This window comes from Neopsephotus bourkii, unplaced genomic scaffold (genome assembly GCF_033783945.1).
Source record: "Neopsephotus bourkii isolate Nb327-2 ecotype Australia unplaced genomic scaffold, CSIRO-AGI_Nbou_v1 NB_168, whole genome shotgun sequence".
NCBI lineage: Eukaryota > Metazoa > Chordata > Aves > Psittaciformes > Psittacidae > Neopsephotus > Neopsephotus bourkii.
The window spans coordinates 213591-238592 of NW_026900684.1; the positions used below are offsets into that span (position 1 = coordinate 213591).

The window sequence follows — 25002 nt, forward strand, 5'->3', positions numbered from 1 at the left end:
CTCCCTCATGTCAGGGCATATTCTCCTGTGCAGAAACATGGTCCAAGGCCACTGCCAGGGGCAGAATGAAAGTGTCAAAGATTGCTTAATGCTTGACTCTTTTTCCTTCCTTTACAACTGGGAACCCTCTCCCAGCAAGTGCGTAAGTATTTTTTTCTTCAGGCTTTATAATAAGGAATGTGATACATTTGGCAAGAAGTGAGGCTCCCATTTGCATCCTGTTTAAGTACCATTCACAGATACTGGAGGCATTTCCATGTGCTCATTTTGCAAGAGAGAGCCTCTCGTCAACAGATGACTGCAGCTGTAGTATTGTTTGATTATATTCACTCCCTGTGGGCTTTCCACCTCTCTTCAGCCCTCCCTGAAACCTATCGTTGATTGTCCAAACAGTAAGAACTCTTTGCAACTGCCTGGATTCGTCAAAGGATCCTGAGTCACCTCCAGAAGGGACATCTTGCACCAGGACACAGGTGGAATCAGAAGGGATATGTCTTTAGCATATGTAAGCATGAGATAGGACAGGTCTTAGGAGGAACTTCTGAGTCATGTTCCAGTTGGTAGGAGTTCCTTGTGAAACTTGTTCTTCTTTCTCTCCAGTCTGTTGTGCGAGACTCTAGTGGTACCTCTATATTCTTTAGATAGATTTTTAAGGCATATATAAATCAGTCAAATTAAATACCAAGTACTTCGTATTTGTAGTTTGAAGGAAAGCTGCTTTCTAGCCTGAACTTCCAGTAAACACTCTGGTGTAATCTGAAGGTAAGGAATAGCAAATTCTGGATGAAGTAAGAACCGCACAGTATCAGAGTTTCAACAACATAAAACGTTTATCTACAATACATGACAACCAATCTAATATCAGTCTTGTAGAAGAGAGGCAGTAATTGCTCAAGGTTAAGCCACTTTTCAGCTTTTTCTCTCTGCCCATGAAGATGGATGTCATTGCAGAGATCAGACTTTGCACATTGTCTTGCTCTATGCATGTGACACATGATTTTACAGATGTTGTTTTCTTTTTCATCTAGTACAAACATCTTCCAGGATTTTGACTCATTTCCTTAAGTCTCTTTCAGCTGTTCAGAGAATAGCTAGAGGAAATGAGGTCTAATATCCTAATGCATTGCATTTACTGTAAGTACCTTCTCACTTTAAGTGTAAAACTTTGTCTTTTTTAAATTTCTGAATGTCTTCTGAATATTCTCCTGCAGAAGAAAGAGTTTGCAGTTGTTTCTGTCCTTCAGAAACTCATCGGCCATGGTTGAGGCTCTTAAGTCTTAACAGAGCTTAAGGCGTTCATTGTAACCTTAGGCGAAAGATGAGGGCTGATGCTAAAGTCACCTAATGAAAGTGATGATCCAGAGTTCAGTGTGTTACATCGTTTTGGACATTTATTAGAAAAAAAAACAAACCTGAAGACAGTGCACATACAGATTGCTAGGACTTGGCATAAAAGGAATTTTTAAATCATTATTACTCTTTTGCGTTGCTTTACTGCAGAAATATTGCGCGTGGCTTTTCCAGTGACTTTTAGGAAACTAAAAGGCTTTTTTTCCGAAATTGTCTTTGACAATTAACCCTGCAAACAGTCATAAATGAACATAGTTTTAGGCATGTGAACAGCCTCCTTGGCTGGTTGCCAAACCTAATGACAACCGAAGAGTATTGTTTGTCCACCAGCCAAGATTGCTGCCGTTAGTGATAAAAGCGTAACGGGAGTGTAAACATCTGTGTTTGAAGGGAGAATGTGACTCCTGTTTTCTAGGGTATACCAATTAGAAAGCACAGTAAATGTTAATCTCTCAATGGATTTACTCTTGGGGATTATACTGATTTATTCTGAAAACATAGGTTTTCAGATGTATCTTTAAATGGATTTTTAATGATCTTTTTCATATGGCAACAGTTTTTTTTTTTTTGCACAGCACGTAGGGCTCTTTATTATCTATAACAGTAATCTGGAGTGTAAATAACAGAAAAGTTTCTAACGTTGCTAGCGTGCTATGCAACTCCCGAGCTGTTCCATATGGGTCCTTCCTGGAAATTGTAACTAAAATGAAGCATCATTTAATAACATTATCAGCTACAGGGGGGTTTGTTACTGGAGGGCTGACAGCATTAGATGTCTATGATTTTAAATGTCATCTTGACAGCTGAGTCCATAATCATGTGACATAATCATTAAATACCTGATACGGAGAAGAATTCTCTGGTCAACTAGGCACTGATGGTTGTAAATCTTAAGTGATAAAGAGGATGCATGTGCTGATTTAAGTTAAGAGGAGATTAAAACTGTGGCAGGGAAATTTGGAAATTTGAGAGATATCTCTCTTATAGGTTCTTTGGAAACGTGGCAAATGCTAGGTTAGTCCTGCATCTCCTTTCTTTTCCCATCAGGAATTGTCCTTTAAGCTGAGTAGTGCTCCTCTGCTCATTCTGGGTGAACATGCTCAGAACAAGGAGTGGATGCCTTTTAAAGAAAGGCTTTGTGCAAAAGCCACGCAGGAAAAAGAAATCAAACTTGCTGGTTATAACATGTCATTCAGAGCCTGCAGTTTTCGGGGGGGAAGAAAAGTCCCAGTGAGGTGTTTAATGGAAGTATTTTGGGTATGCACATACCTAGGCTGTTCAGAAGTAACTAGGTTCTTGCTGGATAGTATCAGGAGATTAAAAACTTGCACTTGGCTCTCTTAATCTGTTTTTTATTCAGGAGTTGATGGCTGCACGGACATCAGGTGTTGAAGGTTTTGTCCGCAGCTCTCAGGACTGGAAACTTCATTCTTGTTGAATGAAATCTGACTTTTTCACACATTCAGCTGTCTCCCACAGCTGGGTTTCTGAGAGACACAGCAAGTCTTGGGAAGACCCCACAGAACTGTAAGAGTAAGGCTGGACTGGACTTGGAGAGCTCATCTGTCCTGTCCCTTCCAAACCCCCTGGGTCAGACTAACTGCTCTAATCTGCTCTAAGGCAGACTTGGGGTGCAGAGTCTACCACCCATTTTTTTAAGGACAAAACTAGTTGTTAAAGGTCAAAAGCTTCTGATACTTACCCTAATCTCCTTTGCTGGTTGCTTAATTCAGTCCTTTTATTTTTTTCCCTGCTCTGGTGTGTATCGTGAACTGCTGATTATAATCTTCTTTATAATGCCATTTTACACATTCACAATTAATATAACATCTTTGAATTTTCTGTGATTAACCTTTTTCAGCCTTTTCTTTGGTGTATCTTTTGTAACTCCTCCTCCTCTTTTCTTCTCAGGCCTCTCCAACTCGTTTATATTTCTTCCAGATAAGAGGTGTAAAATTGATGGCTGAATCCAGATAAGAAATGTCTTCCAGGTTTAACAAAATAGTTGCGTCCCCATGTACTATGTGCTTCAATTTGATTCAAGGCATTGTAAATCTGATTTTAATCATGATTTAAATCAGCCAACAGTAAGCCTCATTCTAACTGTTTTGCATTTGTACTTAATCATTTTGTAAAGAAAGGTTTAACCTCCTTTATTACCACTGAGATAGAGTTTTAATTAAATATAGCCTTTGCATTTAGTGTTACACTCACTAATGTGTAACACTATTTGATTAATCACTGTGCCGGTATTTAAGCAGTTATATAGGTTGTTATATATGCACTTATTCTGATTCTTCATATTTATGTTTAGTATGAAAATAGAAAGTGTTGACATTTCTTGTATTAGATAATTGATTTTTTTACTGATGATTTGCATTGTTTACAATGAAGGAAATGAGAATTCTGAGATGTTCTTCTATTAAATAAATAGCACCACATAGAAGCCAGCCAATTCAGAAGAAAAAACTCATTGAGAAATGTTTTGAAATAAAGAATTAATGACTGAAAGGCCTATCTGTAGTCAAAACTGGTGGTTTCTAATCACTGTGCTCTGAAAATTTTAGAACTAGTTCATCTCATCCTCTTTTTATTCTTAGAATGGCAACGGAAAGAAAACATTCATGTTTTTTTTTCAACTCATGATCAGTAGCTCCTCTTTGAATGGACTGGTTACTTAATTGAGTTGTACTGAATGAACTGAAATAAAGAAATAGCTTTCTCTGCACCTGCTAGGAAATGCCAGATACCAAAGGCTGGTTTATTGCTGCAGCACAACCTGCCTAGAGGTGCTCAGTGACTGACTTCCATGACTTCAGTAGTTTGATTATCTTTAAAACGTTGGCAGCAAATGTATGGCTTGAATAACTTTTTTTGCCTTTAATTTTTTTAATAATTAGAGAAGTTGTAAGTGTAAATTTATGTAATTGTATTTTCACTATCACTGTTGAATATTTTTACTTTTAAAAAATAAAATATGCATTATAAAAATGCTACATTAGTACTTTTAATGTAATACTAAATATGCAATTTAATAGGGTATTTTTACCTGAAGTGGTTCTGTTCATATGCCTTAGATGCGCTTCTGCACTAGGACCTGGTACTGAGGCATTCATTTTCTGCGGCTCAGTGACTGCCTGATTCTTTTCTTTACTTTTGCTGCTTCTTTGTTTGCTATTTTATGTCATGGAAGTGCTTTCTGTGCGTGAATGAGCATAACTTTTTAACTTTGAAAAGAAATTATGTGATCTTCAACAAAATAAAAGCTTCCTCCCAGTAGTGTTCATTGTGACACAAGCTGTTGAAGGTTCCTATTTCATAGCATGTCTGACTTCCAGGTATTATACGTAAAATCGCTGACTCTGCAGTAATTCTGATTATCATCATACCTAGGATTTGAGGTATGCAGCACAATAAAAGGGGTCAAATAAAACGAGGAGAAGAGAACCCTCTATGTCTGGTCTCCATACATAAACTAGATACTATCAGAAGGGATGCTGAAATGGCGTTCCCTGCTTAGGCAGGTACGCGAACTGTGCTCACAGCACTATGCCCTCCTGTGTATCTCTTCAGGGGCAGGAACAAGGACCACCTTTTCAATAAGCAGCTACCTATATGTATGCCATGTATATGCAATTTGTGACAGGATTTATTAATAAAAAATAAAGTACAATTTTCAAGCAAAATATACAAGTGTGACTTCTGCTAATGCTGGAAATTAAGTATAATGGCTGAATTATGTATCTCCTTGTGAGAAGACTGAGCAAATGAAACTGCATTCTCAAAAATAGATCAAAATCTCTGTATTTAAGGCACTTACAAGACAACACCAGTGACAGATCTTGCTAGGTGTTAGTGTGATTACATAAGGTGATACTTGTGCACCCAAGGAGGTTCTGAAGAACATGCTGATGAATTCTCCAGAAGTTGTCCTACTCACAGTTTCAGAGGGCATGTGCAAAGATAAGTATATACTGTCCCCCACCCCCGTTAAAAATACCTTTATTAGATTTGGTATTGTCTGTAAAGCCAGGCCTTTACAATAATTTTTTACCAACATCTTTGTAGCAAAGTCTGTGAGCCAGTTAGACAAGGGAATTCTGACTTACTGTAGGTTTGTTGAAAATCACTGAATAGATGGGTTAATTATATGGACAAATATGGGAATACTCCCAAAGCTGCTTCTTAAATGGATCCATGTGCCATGTGGATGCATGACATGTGATGCAGTGAGTTGTATTTCAGTAACAGCTATAGAAATGCTTTAGCTATCTTTTTACTAAACCCAGTGTTTTTCTCAAGAATCTTCCAGTTCTTCCACTGGAGGAAAGGATACAAAGTGATATGGACATAAAAGATAGCTGTGCCTTTTCTGCAAAATTTGGTGAACATGTTTATTAATCTTAAAATCTTGTTTATTGCTGTAATCTTCTAGGAAAAAATACTGAACTGAATATCTGGAGAAAGTGGAAAACAGCGCTTCTCTTTGTGGTATTTAATGTGGTCCATCATAAGAGCAATGATAACATAATTATGCAATTATCGGTATATTTTCCCCTCTGGAGACCTTATGTAGATGATTACCAGTGCACCTTTTAATGAAATTGCTACTATTTGATAAAATTACTGCCAAGACTTGAAATAATTAGAATTTGCATTGCCAAAAGTCTTACATCTCCTTTCTCAGTTGAGCCTTTTCCAAACAGGCATTAATTGAGATTGCAAAACGATTCACTGTTCTCCAGTTTTCTCATTTCTCTTCATTAAAACTACCTTTTCACTGCATTTCAGAAAACACACTTTCAAGCCCATGTTGCTCATCACAAGGAAAATTCGTTCAAAATGGAAGTTGAAAGATACTGCACCTTTAATGTAAATGTCAGAAGAGAGAAGTGAGAAGAAAAAGCCATTAAAGTAATAGACTGGATGCATGACAGCTGAATTTGAATACACTATGCATTAATGTGCTTTTTCATTCCTGCTAATCATTCTCCATACTTACTTTATAATTTGTTTATTTATGTGTCTAAGAGCTGATAAAACTAACTGTGGCAACAGCTGGTTAATAAGTAATTTCAGAAATTAGAGGGAAGAAGGCAATAATTCAGTAGGAGTGAGGATCAGCATAAGTGTATAAATCTCAGTGCTGACAAGTGTTGTGGCAAACCATTTCAATCTTTATGCAGATCCTATTTGTGTGTGTGTACGCACATACGCATTTATCTGTCCTCGGGATTTTCTTCTTTTTAATGAGAGTTAGCTGGTAGTTGTTTTAAGCGTAGACCATTCTAAGTTTAAAAAAACCCTGATAGATCAGTCATGCTTTGGGTCTGGTTTTGTTCATTAGCACATTGCTTGTAGATTCCTTCTGTGGTGGGAAGTTTGGGTGTAAGAGACCATAGTGTGCCAACATGCTGTAATAAAGTTAATTAATCACCTAGAACAGGTTGTATCTCATACTGTTTCAAGGTAAGTGACTTGAAGGTCCACAGAATGCTCCTTCAAAAAAGAAATTCCAGAGCAAGAGAAAAAGCCCCAAAGCTGGGATTTCCCAGAAAAAGGACTCAGAAAGGCACCGTACCCAGCCATGGAAAGAAGCATGGTGTTTGATCGTGCTGGGGCCATTTAGCATGCGTGCTAAACTTGAATTATACTGTAGCATGTCAGCCTTTGACAAATGCCTCTATTAGCTGCAGAGCGAGGCATGCCAGTCAGAAAGGGCAAGCTGCTTGGCTTTGCATGTCTGGAGTTTCCTTGCCCCAGCAAGGGAAAACAGAGTGGCTGGGGGAAGAGGAAGGAGAGTGTCTGTCTCTGGGAGGTGCAGTTACTTCCCCTAGCCCCCTGCCTTGAGGGAGGGTTGCACTGGCATGTGTAGGGCAGCTCTCACATGTTTGTTTTGGAAGTCAGGAGCAGAATCTGCTCTGCTGAGCCTGTTTCTGAAATAGGGAAGTATGATGATCTACACTGCTAATTGCTGTGATCAGACCCTCTGCAGGAGGATCTGCTGGCTTCCACCCACACACAGGGATCAGCCCAGGTGCTCATGCTTGTCCTGCCTGAAGATCCTGTGAATGTCTCTCTTGGAGAGTGGGATGTGCGGGGGCTGGAAGCTGGCTGGATTTGTGTTCTTACCACCTGCCTCTGATGCTGGCTGTTTGTGATTAACCACATCTTGTCCAGAGGGGTGTGCATAACCATTCTTTAGGTGTAGCTGTCTCCTCAGACACCTGATCTGTTTTCCCTGAGAGGGGTAAGCAACAAGTGCCTTTTACTTCTCCTGTGGAGTGCTCTTGCAGGGCATGAGTGTTCAGTGATACAGGTCCATGTGGAGCAATCCCAAACCATGGAACTGAAAGCTTCACAAGGGTGTCACTGCAAAGAGGGGTGTCTCAGCCACAGTCCAGCTGCTTGTGTGGTTCCCCATACCCGTGCCTCCACAGATGATAAAGACAACCTTTGTTTCAACCTCCTTCCACTTCCTCTCTTGAGTTTGCCATGGACGGGAATTGGCTGGCTGACTTCACACTTGCTCTTTGTGCTGTGGGATGCTGGTTTCTCCTTCATGCTGCTTGCAGATGGGGTAGGCTTTGCTGTTATTTGAGTGCTGGGCTGGTGAGCTCCTGCCTTTTGCTCTTCACAGTGCCCTTCCTCTGCCCCCTTCCCATTCAGGATAAAGGGTCTACGGAAGTTGGGGGAAAGGCTGGGTGAGAAGACAGTGGTTGCCCTCATGCAGCTGGGTAAATGTCAAAGTTCCACAAATCCTCTTCCTTCTTAGTAACGTACAGCCTCTGAGGATCCAAAACTTCAGATCAAGCACAAGCACAGGAGCTCTGCATTTCTGCTTGGGAAACACAAGACATGTAAAGAGTTTCTTGGTCAGCAGATAGCACTGCCTCTGTTAGGTGGATTAGAAACAAACCACTTGGTTCTGCAGGGAAGCCTAATCAGTTTAGACCCTGTAATACATGCCCAATGACAGTTAAGTTACTTTTCAGTCTCCAAGATGAAGTTAGGGCAAAGGAACCCTCTCAGCAAGGATTTGTGGCATTTATGACAAAATTCTGTGGTGTTGCATGGGACAATCATGGGACAATTTTTGGTCTGTTTCCTTGAGGAAGACACTAGCATAGGTGTTGGAATGGATAGTTTCTGTTGTGAAGTAAGAGTCTATACTGCAAGCTTTCTTTTCCCCTGCAGCCTAGCTGAAATGGGATCTGACGTAGCTTCCGCATAAAATCATTTAAAATTGACATTTGCTATTGCAGAACTTTTCATCTAGTGTAAGGGAGAGTGTCTGTTTAGTGAAATGGAACAAAACAAATAAGCATGTGATAGCATCTTTCCTGTGAAAAATCTGGGAGATTTTATCCATGGGAGTAAATGAAAGTAATTTCAGTGTGATTAACATGAAAGTTTGACACTTTTTAGGGCATGAAATGTCAGGACAGAGAAACTATAATTGAAAAGGTCTCCATCATAGCGTATATCAAGTGTCATAGTGGATTTAACAAGTAAGTGACAGAGTTGGAAGGGCAATGCCCTTCAATTACACCAACTAATACTGTAAAGAAGACCTGGCAGGCTTCTGGCTAGGACTTCAGCACTTGTGTAAAAGAGACGGTTTTGCTTCTGCTTTTCTTTCAGACCTGCGGGAGATTTGTGTGTCTGAAAACATGTTCATTTTTCCAGCAGCACTGGGTATGCTGAAAGAGGATATTACCTCCCTGCAAGCAATGTCTTGCTGATATCCCCAGACCATTGCATCTGCAGCAGTGCCACTACTTTAACTGATAAAGCATATCTCCTGTTTCTGCTCTCTCATGTTGTTGTAGATGAGAAACTGAAAAATGCGGTGAGTGAGGTTTGTGTGATAGCCCTTGAAATGATCCCAGTGCCCAGAATGAATAGGCTCTGAAAAGAAAGCAGTCTAATTGTGTCCAGTCACCACAATCGTATATGAAAGTCATGGCAATTTTGTCCATTGTAGTTTAGCTTCTTGATGCATTTGTCACAGAAAAGCGTTACCTGGTTTAGAAGAAATAATGGGCAGGATTAGGTCACAGTCAGGTCACTGTTTCCACTGTGCTGTTTGTACAGCTTACACAGGGACTGCTGATGACTATGAAGGTTATGGACAACCACAGTGGGATGAGGCAGAAGATGAGGAGAGCTTGTCATGCCCTTACAGTGTGTTCCAGCCCTGGGAGAGCCAGGGAGAGTTATTGCTCTTGCTGGGTAGCAATGAACCTGCTGTTAGGCGGCTGACAGTCCCTTGGGCTTGGCAGAAAGGCTGGTGCTGGATGTGAGCAGGTTGTGGCTGTACTGTGAAGCTGTGCAGTGGCTCTGTCCTGGGCCATGTTTGAGATAAGTTTAATGTAGAAGGGTGTGGGGTAAGACACACGGGTTTTGTTTTGTTTTGTTTTGTTTTTCTCTGAAAGCAATCTGTTGTGTTTCAGAGCTGCCACAAACTTCTTGTTCCTTTTAATGTTTAGATAAGAGTTGAAAGAGGAAGCGGCCACAGAGGGACTAACCTGTTGGCCTGAGGTTGTGCAGGAAGTCTGTGGCAGACCTGGGAATAAAATCCACAGAGCTTGACTCTTCATCTTATTCCATGGCAGTCCCACATCCTTTGTTTGCTTGGCAGCTGGAGATGGTTTCCAGTTGCTTGTGAGCATGATGTGGACTTGCACCTGATGTGCTTTTCCGTGCTGCAGCAGTGTTGTGGCTGAGGCTGAAAAGGTCCAGCATAAACTGTTTTTTTTCCCAGGACAGTGTACTCCTTAGCCAAAGCTTTTTTTGTTTGCACATCCCTTAATTGTTACAGGAACATTCTGCTGTCCTTAATCATATCCCTGCAATTTGACCTGCATTTCCTATCGGTATTATCTAGAGCTATTTCATTTTCTAATTCCTCCAGCCTGGTTTTCCAGATGTTCCTGCTGCATGCAGAAGTCACAACTGCTGTACTCCCCCTCTTTCCTCCATCTCCCTTCATTTTTAGGGCTTAGGAAGCTGCTTGTAATATAGTCATACATTCTGCTTATTTTTTCTTTTTTTTTTCAGTTACCCAGCCTTGTTCACAAGTGATCCCATTATTGTAGTTTTTAACTCAGATTTGTTACCTTACAGGGAGAAGCTAGGGTAGTGGAAGTGATGCTTTTCAGCTGTGGGACACAAATTTTGAACATCCAGAATGAATCTTGGGCTGTCCAACTCTGAACTTTGTAAATGGGTTTTTCTGTTGTTGTTAGTTTGCTTGTTTGAGAGTTTTCTTTAATATTTTTAATTATAAAATATTTGGCAATATCCACATACTTTGTTAGCATATAACTAACTGCTGTTGCCCTAGAGGTCAACCCTAGAGGATCATCAGAATCCCAGTGTGGTACGATGGCTATGCAGTGTGTGGGGAGTGTTGATTGTTTGTCAGGGGGATCCACAGCATGTGACCAACAGTGGGATCATCTGCCCCCACTAGGCTGCAGGAGCCACAGTGGCAGAGGATGGTTTTCCTCTCTTCCCCTTTTCCTGTGTGGTACTAGTAGTGGGGTGGGCTTCACTGAGGTCCACCTCCTTTTCCAAGGTATAAGGAGAGGGTGGGGGCGTGCCTAGATATGCGTCAAATAACGGGAAGGATCCATACCTACACCTGGAAACTTTCAGTGGAGGTGTAATGATGGTTTCCTACATCCTGCAGCTCAGAGAGTTCGCAATCCCACTCGTGACTGGTAAAGTTGTGGTCCTGCCCAGGGTGAACATGGAGCCCTGGGGGGAGACAGCAGATGTCATATGCTGTGGGGCTTGGCACTTGAGGGTCTCTTACGATCCCTGGCATATACCCTGCCAACACAACTGATTCCCACACTATTAGTGTTAGTGTCATGGTTATGGTTATGTGCTGGTGATTGATGTTCCTGGAGCGCGCAGGAGCAACAGTGGGCCTGAGAGAGCCCCGTCATGCCTTAGGCTTGGAGCAGCCTTGGATGCGAGGCATTAGCTGTCTGAGGAAAGATCAAGAGACAGCAGATAGACATCTGCTATGGGGATTAGTGCACTGAATTACAAGTTGTTGGTTAAACTCTCAGATTTCTGTTACTTGATTATTCCTTCAAAAGTGAAATACAAAGTCATTCTCATCTTTCTAGGCACCATTTTAATTGTTCTTTTTTAAAGGCAGGCGATATTCAGGTGCACAATACCAAGCACATCTGGTAGACTTTGCTTTTACAACCTGTTGTCCTTACACTGCTGTACTTTCTTGAAGATACATTATTTTCAGAGGGCAACAAAAAAACCCCAACCACCCAACCCTTTTACATGGTGGAATACTTTGCACAAGGCATCAGTTCAGTCTGTAAATTGTTTTGCTAAGAATATGTAGGCTGCATAAAAGGAACCATAGCAAGATTGTCTTGAAATCTGAGTATGGTTTCAACTGGAGTATTGTGACTCCTGTTGTGGAGTGCCAGTGTGCTTGTTCCCTTTGCCTTTCTTTTCCTCAGTACATAATGTATTTTGTGTGCCCCTGGGTGGAGTTAATGGTCTGCTGTGTTGTTTACCACCTTTAAAGGCTTTCTAACAACTTGCTAGATAGTGTGGATAGTAAGTGGTGCAAAATTTTGTACTCCTAACCCGAATGCGCATGATGAGGGCTAGCGGAAAGAGCAAGTGAAAGCCACAGGCATTGCAAAAAAGGTTAAATCATGTTTTTCTTAATCTCTCCAGCCACTATTCCTTCTGGGATGCTTGTTTATATGTTCAGTCCCATGAGTTTGTGTAGAGGATTAGTGGACCTCATGTGGAAAATATCCAGTGACACTGGAAGAAACAGGTGCTGGTGGACTGCCTGTTTGGTTTAGCACTGATAAATAAATCTTCTTCCCAGGGACATGGGGAGAAAACAAGGGTTACCTCCAAAACCCAGAACAGAAACCAAGTAATAGGACTCTGCAGGTGGTCAGTCTGTCTGTCCATTGCTTCCTGCTGTGCGGTGAATTTGTCAGGAAGAGGAGCAGTTACCTGACCTGGTCCTAATCCAGTATGTGTCTTAAGAACAGTTAAAGCTGTGAGATGAATGAATTAAGTCTGTAGTATGTAACCTCATCCCAACTATTTATCCGATTGTTTTGCTTGAACGTCTGTTGTTATCTGTGTGGTTAGGGAAATTCACCCTCTGGATGGAGAAACAGTGTGTTTTTGAACACAAGTGGTATTGGCTTTTGAGAAATATCCCCTTCCCTAACTCAGGTGTTGCTATTGTATATCCAGTCCAACTGTGCAATACTATGCTCTGAGTAAGAGGGTAATGGTTATTTGTAGGACTAAAGAGACAGCCTTCAGAAGGGGAAGGGTTTGTTGCTGCAGCACCTGTCAGCATCTGCACAAGTGATGTGCGAAGTGCACAGCACATCATTGAAGTGCTGTGGGTGCTTTGATAGATCCACACTCATTTAGTGGGTCAGGTACGACCTTAATCTACACTCTGCACCTCTAATGTACCCCTTTCCTCTGCAAACCTGTTGCTCATGCCCTACCTCTGACCCTCACACTTGTGCCCTAGGGTTGGCTGGTTGAGTGGGTTGGGAGGTAGACATCCAGCGCCTGGCTGTGTAGGGCGTTACAGGCTGGTTTTGTCTGGGCAGTTTGGAGCCTGGGGTTACCCCGTGTGTCATTAATCCACTGTATAAATACCCAGGAGAGAAGTGGAGGGAGCGGTTCAGCAAGCTGGGCTGGCTTGGCATTTCCTCAGAGGCAAATAAATGAGGTTGTCTCCATGTAGCTCTGGGGCTTTTGCATGAAGTAACCCCTGGGTGCAGCTGAGAGCGTGTCCCCGCTAAGGCGTGTGTGTGAGACAAAGGCTGCAGTGAGGTCTGGGGAGGGAGCATTCCCTGTCCGTGCATACGCACAGGTTGTGCACCAGGAGTTTCTGTCGGCTGTAAGGGCACTTGTGTTCATGCAGCTGAGGTGTCCCATTGGGTTTCTGGTGCTGAAAGCAGAGGGGCAGGGGCAGGGGCTGTGTTGGTGGCTTTGTGCTTCCAAAGTCATCCAGGCATCAGTGATGCCGACGCAGCGGTGCTTCTGGGGCTGCTGGGGCTGGTGTGCTTCCCCCACTGCCTGCTCTGTGCTGAGGCCAGGCCACCACCAGCATCACCCCTTATGCTGGTGAAGGAGGGGATGCCCTGTTGTGTGATGAAACACTGGTGTTTGCTCCATCATAGGGGCTTTGTGACCTACCCAGTGCCATGGTCCTTGGTGGTGGCACAAGGTGGGCTTCATGGTCCATCCCAGCCTGGCTTCACATGCACACCCTAGCAGGGCGCAGGCTGAGACCTTGCTGCCAGAGAAGGAAGTCCTTACCTTCTCATTTTGCAGCCTTCCCTGACTCATCTGAGGACCAAGTGCCAGGGTGGGTATACCACATTGCACTGTTGCTATATTATGCCACTCACGTAATGTGTCACCGAAGTACCCTATGGTCTGTGGGAAGCAGCAGAGAAGTCTGCCAAAAACATTCCCAAGAGACCACCTCAGACATCTTTCTCTTCTCATGTGCCAAAAGTGTATGGCTCTCATCAGAGGGGTGTGCAAATCAGAGGTCTCCTTCCCTCTAACCTGGTATCAGGCACTTCTGTGTCCAGGGCAAAGGGGTTTTCCAGCTCTTCTGTCTGCTGAGCCGCTGCTGGCTGGGACCTGTGCTCCTTAGACCTAGGACTTTAATTTTCCTTGTTTGGGCTGCTGTGTCACAGCTCAGGTTCACGCTTGCACTTTGAGGTAACAGGTTTGAAATTAAAAGTGGGGCTTTTCTGGCCCTTTTCTGGCAATTATTATTTCTAGGATGGTTGTTTAGGCGTTCAGTAATGGAAGCGTATATGCAGGGTTAGTGGAACTCATATGAAAAGTTTCTGGTAGTGCTGTAATAATGATTGCCTGTTTGGTTTAGCACTGATAAATAAGTCTTCCTCCCAGGGACATGGGGAGAGAACAAGGGTTCCCTCCAGACCCCAGAACACAAACCAAGTAATTGGACTCTGCAGGTGGTCTGGCTGTCTGTTGCTTCCTGCTCTGTGGTGGATTTGTCAGGAAGAGGAGCAGTTACCTGACCTGGTCTTAATCCAGTATGTGTCTTAAGAGCAGCTAAAGCTGTGAGATGAATGAATTAAGTCTGGAGTACATAATCTCATCCCAACTAATTATCCGATTGTTTTGCTTGAACGTCTGTTGTTATCTGTGTGGGTAGAGAAGTTCAGTCTCTGAACGGAGACACAGTGTAGTTTTGAATGCAAGTAGTATTTTCAGTGACATGACTCTACTACTGCATATGGCTGTTGTACAGTCTTGTACAACTATGCTTCACATGAGAGGCACGGTAGCTAACAGCGCTGTTATTGTAAGCTAAGGATTACTTGTAGGACTAAAAAGCTACTCTGAAAACTGAAGGGATTGTTCCTGCTAAACAACCTCAGTATTTGTGTATGTTCTTCTGATGTTCAAGTAGTTCCATAGTAGTAAGAATTTAATCTGCATTTTCAGCTATGAGTTCCATTTTGTAGGTTCACTAAGAATGCTTAACTCAGCAGCCCCCCGTTTGAGTTACCTTAACTGTGGAGCCAGAGAAGTCTGAATGTGCTTCTTTCTCCAAGTATGGAGTATAAGTTGGGAATTGTGAATTGAAGCTGCTAATTTTATACAGCTTTATTCTCTGAGAATTTTTTAGAAGTTGTGTTGTGGCATGTTCAGTGGAAAAGAAGCTAAGAGGTCATTTAGAGCAGCGTTGGTGACTGGGAGATTGGTGAGTTGGTGAAACTAATTTGGTAGAGTTGGATGGAAGCTTGAAGAATATTTTGCATGAAATGTTTGGGAGGTAAGAAATGATGAACTAGCACTTCAACTAAAAAACTAAGGAAGCATGGAAAGAATGTACAGATGCCTTCATTAAACTGGACACTTCTAATAGAAGAGTCTGAGTGAAGTTTCTGAATACATGAGAGCAGTTAAAAAAAGGTAACTGTTAAGCAAAAAAACTTTAGTTCTTGGCAACATATTGAGTAAATGACAAAGAATGATTAAAAGTGCTGCCATGTAGAATCAGGCTCATATGTTCTTGAATTTAATTTTTAAATAGCTTGGGTCTGTTCCCATTCAAAAGCCAAACCATTGCAGAAACGGGTTCATCTGAAACGAGTTTCAAATGGGTTTTTAAAGGCCAGTTTCTATCAGCAGTGGTTACTTGCTCTATGTGCTGAAAGTCTTACGATCCAAAAGGTGTCAGTAGAATTGCACAGTGCCACTGCAGCTTAGTATTTTAAAGAAATAACTCCCAAAATGTTAACTGCACATATACAACTATAAATAACAGTTTTGCTGCAGAAAAAAAGGGGAGTGTTGTATTGACAGGCATTGTATTTTGTGCTTTTTTTTTTTTCCCCAGGTGGTTCACTGCCCCATGAAGAAGCTTCATTGGTTGTTAATAAAGGGGAGGAATTAAGGTTGAGGTGCAACGAGAATGGACCTGTGACTTGGAATTTCCAGAACTCGGACCCATCAGCAAAAGCAAGGAGTTCCAATGAGAAAGAGTGGTACACCAAAAATGCAACAGTCAGAGACACAGGGAGATACACATGCAAAAGCAAAGGGAGTATCGTCAACTCTTTTTATGTTTTTGTTAAAGGTAAATATCAATTAAGGCATTATTTTGCTTTCCCTCTCTTTCTCACTCTCAAAATAATAGGACAGTAAATGCTGGAGGAGGGAATGTATTTGACGAACAAAGGGAGAACAGAGTCTGATACAAGAAATCATCTTCCCTGTCAGTAGAAAGAAAACTCACTCCCAGCTTTGCTTGTAATGGCTTTGTCATGAGAGCAATGTTCTGGATGAGTCTCTGTTTACATCCCTGTTGCTTGTGGTGAAATATACCTGAGCTGTCTTTCTAGAAGCTAGCCAAGTGACCTGAATCAGTTGTATGACTCAATTGTACTGTGAGGAAGCAAGCAGTAAGTCATGTAAGGCTTGGCCCCAAGCACTTGATTTATTGAGACATGTAGCTAAAGTATTTGGCTTTTTGAGGCTGCACTTTCAGGGCTTAAGCCAGCAATGATTTCTCCACCTCCAGCTTCTGATCTGCCTTGTGACTGATCAGAAGTGTCCAACTTGGGAAGAGTGCCTCTGCTCTGACACATTTTTGCAATCCTTTATTACCCTGTTTTTTCTTCTCATCTTTTGTTGGCTCCTGATCTGTGGCTTCATCAGCTGCCCTGGAGCGGACAGTGTACCAATCCTGGCATTCTCTTTTCCTTTCCAAGGAAGACAGTTATTTTCCTGCTTCTTCACATAGCTCTGGTGATCTTTCTTCCCTGTTGAGGGAAAAAAGTCCTACAACATCCACCTTTTTTGCAGAAATCATTCCTTGTCCAACAGGGGTTGTCTCAAAGAGCCTCCTCTGAGCCCTGCCAATCCTTTGAGACTTAACTGCAAGATTGTTCTCCAAGACAGGGAAATATCAGCACAGCACAGTGAAGAGTATTTTCCCAAGGGAAGATATCTGACTTAGTAACCACATGGTTTAAAGAATGCTCCTTTAACTGCTCCTGAGTTGTCTAAATAGCCAGGCAGCTACTATGGATGTTTTCTTGACCACCTGTGTTTCTCTGAGACTATGGCTAAAGAAAATCTGGCATGTATTTTACCTACGTGTGACAAACATTGCTGACTATCTACTATGACTGTTTTCCTGAAAGTCATGGTAATTATCCCAGACAGCTGTGATCATAGATTTGTTTGTGCCTTCCACCACATGACTCCTTCACCTCAGGATAACAGGCAACCCTTCCACTGAGCATGATTACCAAACCATCAGAGAAGTTGTGTGGCCCTCATGCAACATGTTGTTAATTTCTTTGTCTTTATTGTGTGAAAAAATGTGCAACCTTCACTTTGCCAAGTTCCTGGAAGTAAATGTTTGTGAGGTTGGCCATTATTCTGCAATTGGCTTTGTCTTAATGATGCCTTACATCTTCTTGAAGATGCTACCATGAGCTCAGTTGCTTGTGATGTTGCCACAAGCACCCCATATGCTTTCTGCTTGTAAAGCTGGGCATGGAGAACAGGACCAAGAACCTTGATCCTGCTAGTCCCAAGTGGCACATAAAATGGTGCCAGCTGTTTATATTTGGATCCATATGAATCTACTAAGAACATACTTTCCATGCTTCTGTGACCAAGGATGACACAGTATTGACAGACTGTAGGTATATTCCTCTTTGGCACAAAATGTTGGTGGTGTATCTATAGAAGTAGTTTGTGTTCCTATCTGAGCAAGTTTATCAAAGATCAAGCTAGTTCAGACATCTAAATATACAAGAAAAATCTCTTCATTTTGATCTCGATCTCAGGTCTTTTTTCCCCTGGGGAGCCATACTTTCTTCATAGTGGAGATATCTTGTCTCTGTCCATATTGGAGAAAAAGTGGACTGAGATGAAACCAATTAGCTTAGTCTCTATCAGCAGGGATAGCGATTTAGGAATTTCTCTAGTCCATTCTCTCTGCCCAAGAGTGACAGCTATTCATGGTATTTCTCTAAGTATCTCTGTGTGCATAATGTCACACTTTGTTTCTGTTCAAACACGCTTTACTTTTTCACTTACTGTTTCTATATTTGTACTATTTCGTTTGTTTCATCTACTTACTTCATTTATTAGTAGTCTCCATCCTCTAGTTCTAGACTGTTGCTTTAAAGCTTTTCGTTTCTGGGGATATCTTGGGTGCCAGTATCAAGTGAAGTTAAAACTACACCCTCACGCTAAGCTAGAAACCAGCCAATAACTTCCCTGTTTAGCGATGGGCATCCTTTAAGTTAGTATTTCCTAATTACTTGTGCAAATGTCCTGTGCTTTATTTTCAGACTAGTACTTGTCTTAAACCAAAGGAGCATTGTCCATCTTCCTTACCAGATTCTCTCAGTCTTTATTCTTAAGTCACCATTTGTTGACCTCTAATCATTCAAGTTGCATTAAGCAAGTTTGCAAAAAAGAAACAAAACTTCTTCCCCTGTTTCTACATTTCTAATTCATGCTACTCTGTAGGGAGGGCAGATGGGAGCTGAAATAGGCTTTTACAGAGTGTTTGTCACCACACCATCCTTTCTTTTTGGCCAGGTTCTTAGCATTTCAAAGTCATCACCTATATTAGGCTTTAACTTTAGTTGTGAAAGTATTTACTGTATGTTTGTGTGCTGGGGTTGGCTGACATTAAGTGCTTTAGGAAAGTTACCCTGTGAAGGTTGTGTGATGATTTTTCAATCAGATATGCTGTTTATATGCCTTTTTAATGTATTATTATTAAGGAGGCTAAAAATAACCCCTGCTTTCAGGGAGGGGAGAAAGAGAGAGAAGTTCTTTGGTGCTTCCTCTGGTAGCAATGTGTGTTCATTTAGATTATGTGTTTTACAGAAGTGAAAACCATAATTTAGGTGCTTTTCAACTTCCATTTGCTCGTAAATTTCTTCAAGATCCTCCTGTGGGCATGAAACCTTACAGCCTGGCCGCTAGCTAAAAGCAAATTACTTTTAATGGTCTGTGAAAATCTGTTTACTGTTATTGGAGGTTGAGGGTGGAGGTTTGGGAGCTAAACAAGGCAAAAAAAGATATCTCCCATCTCCGAATAAAAAAGCAGTAAGATTATTTTTAGTGAACATGAGTCCTTAGTGTGTCTGGTATTGAATGCTACTGCACATTTCCTGTTGTACTGCTCTTCTAGGACAAAACTTAATGTCTCTTGGTAAACATGAATTGGGTAATAGTTGTTTTTATTGGCTGAGCATAAAACTTTCTTTGATGTAGGTGCCCGACTGCACAGTTAGGGTCATCAGAAGTTCCCTATGCAATGTCAGCTGCTCTGACAGGTTTTGTGTTTGTTCACAGATCCAAATGTGCTCTTCCTTGTTGATTCTCTCATCTATGGGAAAGAAGACAGTGACATCCTGCTGGTGTGCCCACTAACAGATCCAGATGTTTCAGATTTCACGCTGAGAAAATGCGATGGCAGACGTCTCCCCAAAAATATGACGTTCATTCCCAATCCCCAGGAAGGCATCATTATAAAGAACGTGCAGAGGTCGTTTAAGGGCTGCTACCAATGCTTGGCCAAGCAGAATGGAGTTGAGAAAATATCTGAGCACATTTTTCTGAACGTGAGGCCAGGTAACACCAAAATGTTGCTTTCTTGTAGAGCACCTGATTTTACCCTTCACTTTCCAGGAGCTGGTGGGAAGTGCTGTGAAGCCTCACCTTTGTCCTAACCTTTTAATGGGGAGGATGGAGGTGGTGGTCTCCTCCGGGGGCTTTTGGAGTCTTCTACTCAAAACCAGAGATACTTGCACACCAGGGGATTACTCTGGCGCCTGTGGCTGCTGCAGGATGTTCAAAGGAAGATGGGGGCTTAGAAAGCTTGTTCTGGGCAAGTTGTGTTGGGCTACAGATTGGTTGTAGGACACTTGACTTGTAGGAGTGCTAACCAGCTCTGGCCATGATCATGTTTATTTTCTGTTCCTGGTGATTTCCAGGTGTTTTTTTTTTTCACCATTCTGAGTAATTTGGATTATGCTGTTGTTTTGAGCACAAACCCTCAGGTTTGGACAGGTTTCTGCATGCAAAGTGGAGATTTGTGTCTGAATCACAGGCCTGACTCTCATGTCTGTTGCCTACAAGTGACAGCAAAAGGAACTGATGGAACTGAAGAGGAAGGATTCAGTGAAGAGGCAGAGCTTGGGGGAGCAGAGGGCCCTTGTTTGTCTCCATCTTTGTGAGGATGGTCACAACAGCAACCATGTGTCCTGATCATGATGAGGAGTGTGTTCTGGCTGAGCTGTGATACGCAACATTTGCAATATGCTCTGCAAGCCTGTTGCTGATGCCCTACCTCTGACCCTCACACTTGTGCCTTAGGGTTGGCTGGTTGAGTGGGTTGGGAGGTAGACGTCCAGTGCCCGGCTGTGTAGGGTGTCACAGGCTGGTTTTGTCTCAGCAGTTTGGAGCCTGGGGTTACCCCGTGTGTCATTAATCCACTGTATAAATACCCAGGAGAGAAGTGGAGGGAGCGGTTCAGCAAGCCGGACTGGCTTGGCATTTCCTCAGAGTCAAATAAATGAGGTTGTCTCCATGTAGCTCTGAGGCTTTTGCATGAAGTAACCCCTGGGTGCAGCTGAGAGCGTGTCCCCGCTAAGGGGTGTGTGTGAGACAAAGGCTGCAGTGAGGTCTGGGGAGGGAGCACTCCCTGTCCATGCATACGCATAGGTTGTGCACCAGGAGTTTCTGTCGGCTGTAAGGGCACTTGTGTTCATGCAGCTGAGGTGTCCCATTGGGTTTCTGGTGCTGAAAGCAGAGGGGCAGGGGCAGGGGCTGTGTTGGTGGCTTTGTGCTTCCAAAGGTATCCAGGCATCAGTGATGCCGATGCAGCGGTGCTTCTGGGGCTGCTGGGGCTGGTGTGCTTCCCCCACTGCCTGCTCTGTGCTGAGGCCAGGCCACTAGCAGCCTCACCACTTATGCTGGTGAAGGAGGGGATGCTCTGTTGTGTGATGAAACACTTACTGGTTTTTGCTCCATGGTGAGGGCAGTGTGACCAGCTCAGGTCTATGTGGCCAGCTTGATGCTCTGCTCTTCAGTAGTGGGGCAGGGGTTGGGCAGTGGGGTTCATCTCAAGTGTGGAGTTTGCTGTGGCAAATTGAAGTCTTGTTCCTGGTGATTTGGGCAGTCTGATGCAGTGAACTGTAATGAATACTAAATTTCAATTAATGAGAAAAGAACAAAAGTTGGATCAGTACAGCCATCTCTGGCATTCTCCTTTGATGACAGAAATCAAGTCTGTTCTTGCTGTCTCTTTTGTTTGTTCTGTAACAAGTTTTTCTTTCAACTGTGTTTTTTTTCCCAGTGATGGCCAAAGAAAGAAATTTGTTGATGTTTCTCTGAAATAGTGTCGTGGTTTAACCCCAACCAGACAGCTTGTTCACTCACACCCCCCCCCCCCCCCCTTCTTGCCCTCCCCTATTCTCAGAGGGACGGAGAGGAGAATCAAAAAGAATGCAACTCCCACAGGTTGAGATAAGAACAGTTTAGTAACTAAGGTATAACATAAATCACTACTGCTACCACCAATAATAATAACAATAAAGGAAATAACAAGGGAAGAGAATACAACGCCTCATCACCAGGTGACCGATAGCTCGCCCCCCCAGCCCGACCAAGCACCGACCGATACCTCCTCCAACCCTGCAGTCCCCTAGTCCTTCCGGGTAACTCCCAGTTACATTCAAGGCATGACGTGCTGTGGTATGGAATACTTCTTTGGTCAGTTTGGGTCAGGTGTCCTGTCTCTGCTTCCTCCTGGCTTCCCTCCTCCCTGGCAGAGCATGAGGCCCACAAAGTCCTTGGCCAAACCAAAACAGCATCTTTATCAGCTCTGTTCCCAGCTGAAAGTCAAAACACAGCACTGCACCAGCTACCAAGAAAGAGAAAAATGACTGCTACTGCTAAACCCAGGGCTAATAGGAAAGTGCAAGTTTTACTATTGAAACATTTCACTTTTTTATGGGATAAAATCTGTAGCTGCTCAATACAGCAGTGTCTTCCGATGGGAACTGCTGACCTGGCATCCATTGCCAGCCACCCACTGGTGGTGGGTTGTTGGTGGCTAGTGGAACCTGGGCAATATGCCTGTGTTCTCTGTTTGCGGGGAAGCATGAAGTAAGTGGAAGCATCTGCTGAAGGCCATCAAAAGCAGAGCAGCATTGCCATCCTTAGTGTCGTAATTACTGTGCTGTAGTGTTCAGTCCTCATTGAGTTCACCAGGTAAAACTCCCACTTTCTCCTTGGGTGAGGATTTCAATGCATTGGAGACCCTTTGGTGAGCAATGTTTTTGTAATCATAACTGGCACTCAGACCCCCAGGCTTCTGGCACAGAAGGACAGAAGAAGCATCCATGAAACAGGGAGCTGTGACATACACCAGCCCTGCTACAGTAGCACAGGGAGCGTTTATGTCCAACCTTTCTCAAAACAATGAGGGGCTTTATGGACTTAATGGCTTTTTTGTTGTTCATAGATGTTTCTGGTGGGTGAGAACACAGCACGCCTTCTGCACCAGCTTCTTCCTGTCTCTTGGGTACTGCTGAATGCTGGGGAGATTTTCATGTCAGCTTTTATATCTGAAGAGAGCAAACATGTTTCTTTGTTCTCTTCTGTAGCTGCTTACAGCAGCATGAGGAAAACATTATTGTTAAAGTATGAATGGCTGAAAAGTGTGGCGTTTTCCTAAGTTTTGTGTCATTTACCTCAGACAACTACAAAGCCTGTGTCAGAGGCAGGAAAGAATCTGGGAGACCTTATCTGATATAAGTTCCATTCACAGTTTGAGAGTAAGTCTTCCTGCATAAAAGCCCTAGTGGGAAGTTCACTGGAGTCTCTAAAGAAAAAGTTGAAGAAAAGGTTGAAGGAAACAGAAAAAACAAATTGCAGAGGGAACAGAAGAAAAGCTGAAGACCTTTGTGGAGATAGGAGATACATAGTCCTCAGATATACTTAACTGTTGACAAAAGACACCCCGTAGCAGAACAGGGGTACAGCTAGCCCATGTCACCTACTGTTGGGTGACAAGCTTGTCCACAGTCTTGGCTCCAGCCACCTTGAACCATCACCGTGAGCAGAGGCTCACCACAGGTTGTGGTGCTTTCAGAGGTGGGTGTGCTGTAGTCTTTGAGCTGTACTGTCCTTCCTAGACTGTCCATCAGGGACTTTGAGGAACCTGTCAGACAGTACTTTCTGTTAGTGGTATTTTCTAATTCAAAGTTGCAGTTCATGCTAGCCTGTGGTTCTGTAGTGGCTAATCCTCACCATGTTTTCAGTTCCAGAGTGCAGTGTTTTAATCACTGTCATGGAATGGATCATCTTATTGATGATTCAACATCATTGGAGTTTCTTCCTGAAAGTTGCTATGCTGTTGCATATTACCTAACTTTAAATGTAATTTGAAGGGGGACCGAAGCAAAAATGTGCTTGTTGTAAGGGAACAACTGTGTAATATGTTATATAAATTTGGATGCTTCTCGGAGGGCTGAAATTTTATTGGAAAGTTAATGACTATTTTTTCTTGTCATTCCCCCCCCACCTTGGAAGCTCTGAAGCTAATGAAAAGTACACTTATAAATTGTTTTCCAGTTCACAAAACTCTTCCTGTCATTACCTTATCCAAAAGCCATGAGCTTCTCAAAGAAGGAGAAGAATTTGAAGTTACTTGCATAATCACGGATGTGGACAGCAGTGTACAAGCTAGCTGGATTTCTCACAGAAGCGCGGTGAGTTCCTTTAATTGTATCATATATGCCTCATCATAGTATGCAAACTTTTTGTAGATATTCACATACTTGTCTTGGATACCTGATACTGTATCAGTTTGGATTTGTTGCATTTCCAAAGGTCCCACATCCCACAGACTGATGAAGAGCCAGCAACAACAGCCCGTGCAGATGGCTGGGAGGAAAAGCATCTGCATGGGCTTTTCCCCCCAAGCAGAAATTGAAGTTAGGCTCTTCACTGTAAAGTTTAGGTGACCTCTATTGGGCTGCCTAAGTACGGAAGCATGGAGTGCCTACACATCACATTGCAATCAATGGGAGCTGCAAATATCAACACATGGACTGCAAATTACATATTCTAGTCGTTATCATTAAGAGTAAAATACCTGCTAATTAGCATGGGACTGTGTGTGACAGGAATAGTAGTAAGCATTTGCAGGAATGATTAATTCATTTAAATTACATGGTGTGCCTCACTAAGTGGGGAAGTTCTGAAAAATGAACCAGTGAACTGGCTTCTGTCTGTAGTGACAGATGAAGTTACTGCCTGGCATCACCAATTGAATTATTGTCAGGCTAAGTGTTCCAGTAGAGTTGATTACTGGCAGCATAGCTATTCTGCAGGTGAGGGACAGAGAGATCCCCTCCCCAGGTCAGCCAGTGTGCTGCCAGCTCTGCCTTTGAAATGAGCAGCAGGCACTGGGTTGTTTCTAAGGATGCTTCTTGATCTTCTGGGTATACCCTGAAATTTCTGTTAATCAAAAGCCCTTGTGAAGACCTGTTAGTAACTTCTTCCATATATGATCCCATGCTAACTGGCTGGTCTTTTACTGCTAATGGTGGTGACCAGAATGCGTAATTCACATTCCACAAGTCTATGTGTGTATGGAAGAAAAGACTTGGGTGATGTTGTGATGTTTGGATAAATCACATCTCCTCAGGCAGATAGGGAACAGGAGGCCTGTTCCCTGGGGCTGGGTATGCCATGCTTAGCTAATCCACTGCCTCTGGCAGAGCTGCTGTCGCTAAGTGCTCACTGCTGCAGAAATCCCACATCTCAGCTCCGAAGATTGGGGAGGTCTAAATGAAGGTGGCATGGGACATGCAGATGGAGCTTTTGGTTCTTTGCCAAGGTCAACTGCAAGTCCTTCATCTGAGAACTTAATTTGTTCCCTTACTTCTCTCCCTTTTCTTTGTTATGGTATGATGAAACTGTGGTCTTTCATGCTTTCTCACTTTTCACTTTTTAAGAGCCACGAGAAAAATATTTTTGCCCAAATAAGTTTGACCTTTCTGTGCTTTCTGGTAA

General features: G+C 42.7%; 1 protein-coding gene across 2 annotated transcripts in view; it reads left to right on the forward strand.

The window, feature by feature from the left end:
- Positions 1–25002, forward strand: part of KIT (KIT proto-oncogene, receptor tyrosine kinase) — a 54444-nt gene that overhangs the window by 2773 nt on the left and 26669 nt on the right. For both annotated transcript variants that reach the window (XM_061370414.1, XM_061370406.1), the window contains exons 2-4: positions 15779–16018; positions 19270–19548; positions 23557–23693. In XM_061370414.1, coding sequence (XP_061226398.1) covers positions 15779–16018; positions 19270–19548; positions 23557–23693 — 656 coding nt within the window. The remainder of the gene's footprint in view (positions 1–15778; positions 16019–19269; positions 19549–23556; positions 23694–25002) is intronic.